Source organism: Eurypyga helias, unplaced genomic scaffold, assembly GCF_000690775.1.
Source record: "Eurypyga helias isolate BGI_N326 unplaced genomic scaffold, ASM69077v1 scaffold6662, whole genome shotgun sequence".
Lineage (NCBI taxonomy): Eukaryota > Metazoa > Chordata > Aves > Eurypygiformes > Eurypygidae > Eurypyga > Eurypyga helias.
In genome coordinates this window covers 74,684-86,157 of record NW_010237763.1, presented here as the reverse complement: position 1 = coordinate 86,157, position 11,474 = coordinate 74,684, and the positions used below count along the sequence as shown (strand labels likewise).

At 40.8% G+C, this 11,474-nt stretch overlaps 1 protein-coding gene across 1 annotated transcript in view; it reads left to right on the top strand.

Annotated features, from left to right (window-relative positions):
* Positions 1-1,847: 1,847 nt before the first annotated feature.
* LY75 (lymphocyte antigen 75) overlaps positions 1,848-11,474 on the top strand; it is a 41,671-nt gene continuing 32,044 nt past the window's right edge. The window contains exons 1-9 of the mRNA XM_010147572.1: positions 1,848-2,244; positions 3,257-3,430; positions 3,701-3,865; positions 4,450-4,560; positions 6,253-6,393; positions 7,989-8,177; positions 8,856-9,013; positions 9,912-10,022; positions 11,265-11,353. Coding sequence (XP_010145874.1) covers positions 1,848-2,244; positions 3,257-3,430; positions 3,701-3,865; positions 4,450-4,560; positions 6,253-6,393; positions 7,989-8,177; positions 8,856-9,013; positions 9,912-10,022; positions 11,265-11,353 — 1,535 coding nt within the window. The remainder of the gene's footprint in view (positions 2,245-3,256; positions 3,431-3,700; positions 3,866-4,449; positions 4,561-6,252; positions 6,394-7,988; positions 8,178-8,855; positions 9,014-9,911; positions 10,023-11,264; positions 11,354-11,474) is intronic.

The window sequence follows — 11,474 nt, the reverse complement described above, 5'->3', positions numbered from 1 at the left end:
GAGGGGGGCCCTTGGCCCAGAGCAGGCACAGGGAAAACCCAGGCAGGTCCCCGGCTGCGCGTCAAGCGCCGTTCTTCTTCTGGGCAGGGAAGGAGCCTCGCCCCGTCCTTCGGAAAGCAGGTGGAGAAGTTCGGCGTTGAGCAGATTCTTGCAAGCCGAAGCTGCTCGCTTGGCGAGAGTGCAGGGAAACAAACTCAGCTCTCCGAGAAGTAGTTGCACTTCACACGTTTTTATGTCCTTTGGCAGTAACCGGCTTTGGCCCTAGCTAAAGATGTCAGGTAAAAGTTCCTGCCAAGATCGTTGAACTGGGGTTGCTGAGCTCTGGTATCAAGGAGTTGCTATACAGAGAGATCTGGTGAGACAGGATCAGCATTTTTCCTCGGGAAATTTTAAAAAGTGGTTTTCTTCCTGTGTCAGAACGAGGGTTGTGTTGGAAGAAGTGAAAGGAGAACGAGGAAAGGGAAGATCTGGGAAGAGGCAGAGAACATCTTACAAAAAATTGAAAAGAAGAAGAAAGTCTGAAGGGGAAAATAAAAAGCAAAAAGGAGATACAGTGCTGAAAAAAAACCCACAGGGTAAAGAAATACCACAAAAGCAGGTTTGGTTGTATAACTGCCTTAGTTCGTAGAGAGGGTGAGAGAGACAATTGGTTAAAATGTGCTATTTAGAAAGCATCACTCCAGGAGGTGGCTGACTTAGAGATTCTTCTTTACAGTTTGACCAGCTCTGTACTATTTAGATATTATTTGGCACTTACACAGTGGAAAATTCACGAGTATACATGGAAGTAGTGGTAAGATTCACTGCATAACATCACTAAATATTTTCCTTGCTGTTCAGCCAAACCTATTATTAAGTCATATTAAAAAAACGCAGTAGGAATGTGATTGACAGTGCATTACTACTAAATACAAAACACTACTCAGCAGATTCCTTATTTAAACAGCAGAGTAATAGCCTTGTGGGTCCATTTCAGCCTGGTTAGTCTAAGTTTTACACTGTGGGGCCATCTTTATTGTGACATAGAAATACTTTTAGGGCATTTTATTCTTGGCTAGCTTAAAGCTACTGCCACTTGTCATAGAGGTGTTGTACTGGCAGAGGTGTCAGCTTGTATCTGTAGTGTGATCCCTATCTTCTTAAAATTGTATACTATGCTTTGTCAACTTTTTTGTTTTTCTTCTTAGTAACGAGTTACGTCACTCAGTGTAAGTGAAAATGAAGTTAGGGTTCCTGCATCGTGCTGAAAATGATACTCCTAATCTTTGTGTGGCATCTTTGGTGGGATATTCATTCTAAAACTCTTCCAAAAGCAGCGCCACTTATTTTAGTAATACTGCAGTTGCACCCACAAACTGGTTCACGTATGAGCATATCATGCCGTGTATCATATATGATACCCAGTTAAAAAAAAAAGCTTACTAAGTGAAGATTATTAATAATTATGTTTTATGGTACCAGCTGCATGTTACTGCATTTGCAGATAGGTGTGAAGGCAAGATTCTTTACCCAGTAAGCAAGCAAATTAATCAGGGGTTGATCAAATCAGTGTGTCTTAAATTTAAAGGAAGAATTCTCCTCGATAGGATTGGACTTCTAGAGTCTCATTTTATCTCCCCTCATTTTATAATGATTTTGAAAGAAATCTTCTCCTTCCCCCTCCCCACCCCCCAAAGTGAAGAAAACTCACTAAAGAGCAGGCAGATACAGTTAAGGTGGCTTGTACGAAAGAGATAGTATAGTGTATGTTCGACAGTTGCTGTACTTTTCTGGTAGCATGTCTTGGAATGTGATTACACGTTTTAAAAAGAACCTCCTGTGAAAGTGATACTGAATCAAACCCATCCATGGATATTTGTTCTTATGCAGGCAGTGATGCTTTTACCATTCGCCATGACACACTGAACAAGTGCATGCAAGTTAAAAACTCACGGATTGTGGTAGATGACTGCAAGGACACAAGTGAAGCTTTATGGAAATGGGTATCCCAGAATCGCCTCTTTCATTTGGGGTCCAAGCAGTGCCTGGGACTTGATATATTCACCAAATCACTGTCTCGCCTGAAAATGGTTGATTGTAACTCAGAACTAATGCTGTGGTGGCGATGTGCTGATGCTTCTGTCCTTGGTGCATCTCAGTACAAACTGACTATCAAGAGTACCTACGTAACAGCAAACATAAATGCAACAGACCAGTGGAGAAGCAACAGTTCCTCTGATGATATATGTCAGCATCCTTATCATGGTAAGTTCTCAAAGGGGTTTGGAGGATTATTTTGTCGTTGTTGTTGTTAAGGGCTTTTTGCTGTATGTCTATGCCAATAAGTTCTTTAAATTCATCATAATGAAAAGACTGATCAGTAAAGCAATAGAAAGTTTTGCTGCAGAGATTGATATCCAAGTATGAAACTTTAACTGTTTTTAATAAAAAATAAATAGGCACAACTGCAGAAGTTGTGTTATCAAGTGGCTTGCTTAGCATGTTTAAATCCCTCTCCTTAAATTTTAGTGAGAGCCTTTTTAATTACGCAATATCAACCACCTTCTCTCAGAACTGACACTGCTTCACAGTGATAAGACTTTTGCTGTTAGCTGGAATAAGAGCAGGGTTTGAGGATATTTCCTTTGCTGGTAGGCTGTACAATCAAATTCAGGGCATGCTGCTAGCTCACAGCCTGTTGGACTGTCAGGAACCATCCGTTTGCTTTGCTCCGGTAGTCTGTCCACTTGCCGTGAAAGCCGGTCTCATCTGAAATCTTATGCTTGCTGGAAGAAGTGGTGAAAACTTGCTCTACTGTATTTAAGAGCAGCATTTTTTTTGTGTCTGAATTGTTTCAAGTGACCAGTCTGAAGAGCTGAGTAGGCTCCAGTTTGAAATGTTTTCCCTCTCCTGTATGTGATAGTGCCTAGAGCCTTGTCCTGTAGTCCTCTGTGCAAACCACCTGGATTTCAACAGGACCACGTATTCATCCCTAACTGACCAGGAAGGTCGAAATGAGTTTCTGCTGTGTTATGCCCCACTTCGAAGAATAAGCACAGAAAAACAGTTTCCTCTCATTTCTTAGGGTTCTGTCATTGCTGTGTATTATCTGTAACAACATGATACAATGTTTTAAGGCCAAAAGTGTGATTGGTGTGCTTTTAAGTTAACTCTGTCTGTATAAGCAGCAACATTGTTTTCTTTCCTTTCTTCCTCTAGATAACGTATATCTACTTCTTTACTCTCTCTTTTTTTTTTGTTTTCCCCCTCCCTGCAGAGGTTTATACCAAAGATGGGAACTCATACGGAAAACCCTGTGAGTTCCCCTTTCTGTATAATAACACGTGGCATCATGACTGCATTCAGGATGAAACGCACACGGGTGGGAAATGGTGCGCTACATCTGAAGATTATACTCACGATGGAAAATGGGGAATCTGCTTACAACCAGGCACGTTGGGTTTTTAAACGGACCTCCTAAAAGCGTTCTGTCACTTCACGTATGTACGGCTCCACCTTGGTGTAGCACGTTGGTGTGAAGCTGGGTAAAAGCCTCTCTGTTGCAGAGCTGACAGGATGATTAGCACATGCTTACCCTGCAGTGTGTGTGATTACCAATATAGAAATCCATAGACCTTCAGCATTCTAATTTTTCTTTTGAAATGCTCGTGATGTTTCAGTATAGCTGTAGTTACAAGTACCTTCTGCTTCCTTTAAACAGAGGATGGTTGTCATGATATGTGGGAAAACGATACGGGGTCTGAAAGTTGCTACCAGTTTAATACACAGTCTGCTCTTTCTTGGAAGGAAGCTTATCTTTCCTGTCGAAGGCAAGGAGGAGATTTACTTAGCATCCAAGATGCATCTGAATTAAGCTATATACAAGGTAGGTCTGATTATTCACATAGGAATATCAGGAAATCTTGATAAATAAAGTGAAGACAGCATTTTAGTTTCTGTCTTACAATTCCAGGTTAAAACTTGGTTGTACTTAAAATACATTGGTGCTTTGACCTGTGTAGCAAAAATAAGATGCTAATCTCATCATAGAGTTTTCAATTTATCTGTGTGATTCCATTGTAGTGGCTAGCTGTTGTTCATCTTTAAAATGAGGAAGGACCCCACAATCTCAAATATGGGCCTGAGTGGCAGCTGGTGTTTTAGCAGATTCTTTACCCACTTGCTGTTATGATATTGTCCTGACTGGTGTCCAGGCTTGGCCCAGAGGAATCACCAGTGTGCCTTTGGGAATGTAAAACCAAAGGACAAACATCTGAAGGCACTGGGAGGGAAGACTTGCGTGGGTGAATTCCCCCTCGGTTCACAAAATGTTGCATGTCCGATTACAATAGCAGTCTGTCTTTCCTCAAATGTGTGCCTTTTGCACACAATTTGAATTTAAAGGAGACCAATAAAGGATGAGCATTTTACACTAATTGTTTTCTTAAAAAATAATAAATTTACCTCCAGGCAAGGATGACATTGCTGAGATCTTTTGGATTGGCTTAAATCAACTGGATGTTTCTGGAGGTTGGCAGTGGTCAGATCACAAACCTTTGAATTTTCTCAACTGGCATCCAGGTAATGAAGTTTCGGGTGGTATTAACAATGTTTACAACACAAAGTAGTATTTTGCTTTGCCTTTTTCCTTGACCCTTCTCCATCTGACTTCATCAAAACAATCATTGTTCCATTTCTGTTAGAAGTTCGGAAGCATCTTTTCATCCTAGACAGTGAATCTTTCTGCACTCGTTCAATATTTATGGATGATTAGGTTAATAAATCTCTCAAAAGGTGAAATTTAAATGGTATCTTTGAGGTCCATTTTAGTAAAGAAACTACAGCTTCCCTAGCTGCTAAATTTTTCTTCCCCCTAACAGAATGACATGGTCTTCTCTCAAATATTACGATTACTGATGTATGTACAAGAACTGTGAATAGTTAGAAGCCTAATGTGTGTGTTTTAACTTTAGGATTGCTTAAATTTGTATCAGGGTGAGGATGAAAGAAGTGTAAAACCTTTGAACAACCTTTTTTATTTACTCCCAGGTTTCTAGTAGAATTGGTGAGAGTCTTGTTTGTTCGGAATTTTTGACGTGTATTTGCAATATTCTCACAAATATGCCATGGATGTGCATGTATGAGTATCCTGGAGGAATAATAATCAGGAAAACTGAAGCCAATATTGTTCTGCCATTCAAGCCGAATTTGACCTTTTTGAAGTGGAATTCCCTTTTTCCTTGAGTTTCCAGAATAGTGCTGCAACATGAATTCAGTGAAAAAATAAGAAGTGGTTTCTGTTACCTCTTTGAAAGCTTTACTAAGAAATTGCTGTGAGGTTTTCCAAAATGCGGAAACCTTTGGAAAGGTTAAGGAGTTTTCTGCTGGTTGTACTACTGGCTGCACCTTCTTCTGGACCTGTGATGACACTGTAGGGCTGTAATGCACGGCTAGAGAGTAGACTATCCCGAGTTACAGTGGTATGATTTAGCCTGCAGTCAGGCAGATATACTGTCTCCCCCACTTGTGAAAAACACTTACTGGTTTCTAACAGGAAAGTTGCTAGCTGCAAGTTGTGCCTATTGCTTCCTGTCCTTTTACTGTACACCTCTGAAAAGAGCCTCGCCCTGTCTCTTGTTACATGAAAAACTCAGATCCACCCTGAGCCTTTTCTATGTGAGGCTGAATGACCCCCTTGCAGGGGGAGCTGGGGTGTTCGGTGTAGGGCACAGCTTGGGTTTGTGTTGGGGCTCAGAGACAGAGAAAGCCAAAAGGTACCATCGGAAAGTGACTCCAAGGGAAGCTGGGGACTGCAAAAGAGAGTACTGCCCTTGTGATATTTTTAATCTGGGGCCTTGTCTCAGGTTTCTGTTAAGGTAAGGGTTATGGTTAGTGTTGAGAGAAAGAGTTGCAGGGCTGTGTTTGGAGTGGAGCTGGAAAGGGGCTGCCAAAGGAAACTGAGGGCTGCAGAAAGGGTTCTCCCTTGAGATATTTCTAGTCTGGGAAAGTGCTCAGCCAAGGGTTGGTTGTATTGTAAATAGAACATTCCTCCTGGTTCTATGATTAAACACTGGAAATTTTCCAGTCCAGATTCCTTGATTCTGAAACTTTCTCTCTTAGAAAAAACTTTCTGTGGGATCTATGGTAGGACAGGTGCTGTACTATGCAAAGTCTATTATTCTTGTAATGAGAAGCAGTGGCAAAAAGGAGCAGCCACTGCCTTATTGTTTGGTAACTTGTGCTCTCCTGGTTTTTATTTGCTCCTGTCTGTAGATATGCAGAGTTCGTCCCCGCTGGATGGGACTAGCTGTGTGGGGATGAATGCTGCCTCAGGTCAGTGGCAGAGTTACCACTGTGGGACCCTACTTCCGTATGTTTGCAAGAAGTCACTCAATGAAGTTTCAAGCTTCCCAGGTAGGACAACTTGCATTTTTAGTTTTGTATGTTAATATGAGTGTAATGTTCACTTATCGAATACTTTTTCCCCCATCCCCAAGCCTTCTTCAGCGTCTCTGCCAAAACTCTTTCACAAAAGCTTTGGTTTTTTTAGCAGAGCAGAAGCCAAATCTGTATCTTTATTGTCAAGATGATGCTTTCTTTTTTTGCAGCTTTCTCATTCACACGTGAAGCATTTCTGAGCACAGTCCTGCCCTTCTCATCACATTTTCCCTCATGGCTTGTGCCTTCTTCTGTTTGCTTCTAAAAGTCTGGAACTGGCAGTTGCACCTCAGACCTTTCCATTTCTGCTTTAAGCCCATTTTTGTCACTCTTGGTGTGTATTGACAGAAAATGGGGCCTACCTGAAGATTGGCTCAAACTGTGTTGAACTCAAATAGTAGTATTTAGATGACGTTACTGTCCTTTGAAACCAGACCCAGCCCACTCACACTCACTCCTTCAGTTTTTACACTGTCCAGCTGTGACATATAACTGCTTCCATGCTTTTGGCCATTAATCTACACCTGGATGTCCAACTCTTCCCATACCCATGGCCTGCTCTTCCATGTGTACTTTGGCCTTACTCAGTTTCCAGGCTCTCACAGGAAAACTTTTACTGGAAGATGATTGTCTTTGGATGAGGGGGAGAACTAGTGGATAAAAGGGATGAAGCAGTGTTCTAGAGCATCATTGGTTAAGGCACATTCTCTCCAGCTCCCCCAGGAAAGGTGTGTGCCTTTGAGGAAAAAAATTTGTAAGCAGTTTTAATTTAACTAAACTGGTTTGAATTTTTAAATGATCCTTTGAAAACTTGTTGTCAATTAATCATCCTTATCTGTTCTCTGGCTTCTCAGTGGGGTATGTAGAGTTGTTACCAGTGTTCTTACAGTTTTTTATTAGTTGAAAACAAAATTGTTGTGATTGGAGTTTTTCATAGTGTTTTGAATCAAAAAGGCTGTTAGTATATACCTTTTTCAGCATGCATTAAAACCAGTTTGAGTTCTTGAATACCTTAGGTTTCGGAAGAAAAAATATTTAGAACAAAACACTTATTTCATTGTGAGCTATTCAAAATTGGTCTTATGCGTGGTGCAGCATATAGATAATAATGCCCTACAAAAGCACAGCCCCCGCACCCCTCTGTGAGAACAAACCAAGCAACTTTCTGTTGAGGCTGTCATCCTGCAGTGAAGTAACTTGATTTGCTTTTAATTGCTTTTGAAATCTTGCTTACAACTACTTCTGAACCTTTTGCTTACATTAGGACCAGCTTAGTGTAACGCATTCCAGGTTTTTACTTTCACTCCCGCTAACTTCTTTCTCCTTTTGCTTACCTCATGGCCACAAAATATTACTAATCCCCATAATGCTGCTCAGCCAAGTCTATCTGCTTGACTAAATTGTGACTGTTTCTTAAAATATCAGCCCTGAAGAGATGTGAACAGATTCTGATCACTGCTTTCTGGCTGTTTTCAAGGTGCAGCTGGATTTAAAACACGAAGAAGATGCCAACCCATTGCACTAGCCAATGTAAAACAAAAGCCTCTAATTCCATTTCTCTTCACTATTAGAGTTTTGGAGACACTTGGATACTCGATGTGATTTGGGCTGGCTTCCCCACAATGGTTTTTGCTACATGCTGGTAAACAACCAGGCACCTTGGAGTACAGCAGATGAGTTGTGCAAAGCAAATAAGAGTAACCTCATCAGCATACACTCATTAGCAGATGTCGAACTAGTTGTTACAAAGCTTCATAATGGTGAGTTGAGAGACTTGTAAAGGTCAAATACCAAGTGCTGCACATCATAGATTACAAACAGCTTTCCATGTTCTAGTATATGATTGTCGTAACCTCTAGCTTTTAAATGATGGTGTTAATGCTAAGCTTGTACCCAGGGTAGTGCTGAGTGTCGCTGTTCAGGTCCAGTCCCTCTGTATTAGGTCTTGCTTTGGTTTGATCTATCATATTCATTTATTTATTTATTGGGCTAACCTACTTCTACTTCCCTAATACCTTGTGTTTAATTTTCTCATTCAAAGAGAATTGTAGATAGTTGGGTCAATATTTGACTACGGTGTCACTGAACTCATAAACATTATCTGTTCTCTCTGGTCTTTTGTTTTTGTGTGCACTCTAAAAATTAAGTTTGGTTGAGCTTTTTTTTGCTTGAGTGTTCATTATTTCTGGTTTGTTTTTTTTTCTTTATTACCTTCTCTGTGAAACTTAATCACATTCATTAATGTAAGTTAGAAAACAAGATAACAAAAATATACAGTACTTGTCTCATATCCCCTTTCTTACTGTAAGAATAAAAATTGTGACATTTATGCTGTGCAGTATAGTGATAAAACCCTAATTCTGTTGATTTCAAATTCCTTTCCAATTAGTGCAAATATTACTTTAAAACTATGGTGTTGTCCTGATTTTAAATTACAGATGCTAAAGACGAAATGTGGATGGGTCTCAGGAATGAAGATGCACCGACCTTGTTCAAATGGTCAGATCACTCAGCTGTGGTTTTTACATACTGGGATCAGAATGAGCCAAAAGTTCCTTTTAACAGCACTCCTAACTGTGTGGCATATTCAGGCGAGGTAGGAATACAGTGTTGGTTTTGGGTTTTTTTTCCATCACAGCAGAGGAAACACTGGTGTGTGTGAAAGTCAAGGGGAGGGTAAAACAGACAACTGGTTTTATTTCTAGAATAATCTTTAAATACAGATAATTTTTCTACAAGAAAATTTCTTAAAATTATGTAGCCGACACTTGGTAGCTGTGTACTGCAAAGAATGGGGGAAGTTGCTCACAGCTCTGAGACTGCCGCTGCTGCTGGCCAGCCAGTTGTCCTTGTCACTCAGAGTTTGGGTTACCATATTCTTGCATGTCTGGCAAGAGCTAGGAAGGAGGTGGGCCAAACGATTGCAAGGAGAAGCCAGCTTCGGTCACCTCTGGGTCCTCATCTGAGGATGGGTAGTGAGGTACCTTGGTAAGAGAAGAGAACAGACACTGGGGGGCATACGGTACAGAAGAAGCAAGGGGTGGGTGTGGGAAGGAGGTCACAGAGATGAGTGGAGAGGGAAGCAGGCTGTATCCCATCTCCAGATTCAGCAGAAAACCGGGGCAGGCATCTGCCTGTTGTGCTGTCAGGCTGGCAGTGGAGCTCATGTGCCCAGCTCCTCTGATCTGCCTCCTCCCTGCCTCTGCAGAAAGCTGAGCACACCCCCTGCACTCATTCCCTCCATGATCCGAGGGAGCTGGCACCACCCTGGCCTTCTCTTCCCTTTCCAGATGTGATCCAGCATCCTCACATCTCTGCGTTTGTCAGTTTTCTCTCTCTCCCTTCTCTCTCTCCACCTATGTGTATAATCCAAGGCATCCCACCCCCAATGTTTTTACTAGAGGCATTTTGGCCTTCCCCCTTATGAAAACTCAAAGCCTGCACAATGGAAATGGAAAGATTTTTAAATACTTTTTTTCCTTCCTTCTCACTAGTTGGGACAGTGGAGAGTCAAATCCTGTGAAGAAAAATTGAATTACGTGTGCAAGAAAAAAGGAGAGATTTTGAATGAAACAAAATCAGATAGAAGTTGTTCATTGGAACAGGTAATAGGAAATCTTGATTTCTTTTACTTTCACTTGCTTCAGAAACCTTCATATAATTACTTATTTCCTCTACTTCCCATTTCCTTCTTGCCCATACAATCAAGTCTATGGAACGTTTTGGCTGGAAAAGGACATTTATGTAGCATGAGCCAAATTTCAGATTCTCCTAAACAGGCTCTGGACGTATTACCACTGTTTATTGATGAAAGAATTACAAGCTTGGACCTAGGGATGTTGGTTTTTATTCCTTTGTTTAGAAAACAAAAAAAAAATTGCATTTACAAAATATGTTATCGCTAATACTATTTGTTCTGTGGTTTTTGCTTTAAGTATGCATTAAAGCTTAGGATAAGCACTTTGTAACATAAAGAGATGCAGAGGCTGATAAATGAGATTAGGTTTCTGTTACGCTTCCCTTGGCTCTCACTTTTGTTCTTGACTTGAATAAAGGTGGGGGCATTTTTGTTGCGGCTTGGGGATTTTTTTTTTTTTTTTTTTTTTTTACAGTGTAACATGCCACAGCATAAATAAGGCATGGAAAGAAGTCTTTTCTGTTTTGAACAATCTTGGAACGGTATTACTAGCTACTTCAGAGTTCCTTGGTTTAGTTTCCTGTTGCCTATCGCCTGCAACAGGAAACATGTTTACCCCTTAACTTTCTGCACAACCTCGGGGTATTTTTCTCTCTCTTCAGAGACTGCCAGCATGTAGAAGTTACAGCTTTCTGTGCTGTTCAGACACCAGTGGCACTGGTAGGCTAGCAGAGAGGTAACACATTGATGTTCCTTGAAATTTAAGTGTAAGTATAGTGGAAAAGATTTTGTAACTTCACACATTTTCAGTATAAAATATTTTTTTCAGAAGAAACTCTAGTAATGGCCTCTTATTCTTCCTCTGTTTGAATCCTGCCGTTGGTGGAACAGCATGAAAACTCCTATTGTTTCGAACAGGACTAGGCTGTTGCCCTTGTGTTTCTCTCTAAATACACGTAGCAGTCAGACGACTCCGCACAGTCTCGCTAAAACAGTGCCGTATTTTATTCCCGTGGTTGCATTATTTCTTTGAACTGTGAATCTGGCAGTTGATGATGCTGGACCTTGTATGTGATGCACTGCATTTCTTCTTGTGTATGCTGTGCTGGCTTGTGGGCACCAACCAGTGTTAGCAGTGATTTATTTTCTCCTGTAGATAACGCCTAAATTAGGCTGTTACATATAAACGTGCTTTTCACTCTCTAACCAGGGGTGGGAGAGACATGGAAACTACTGTTACAAGATTTATAAAACGGAAGTTTCATTTGGAGCACAGTGCAATCTTACAGTGATGAGCAGGTAAAACACATCTCTCTAATTTATGAGCATGTTTTACAGTGTGATCCTGGAGATGTAGTCAGAGATTAAAACCTCTGTATGCTAATTAGTGGTTTATAATGAAAAAATAGAGATAGAATTG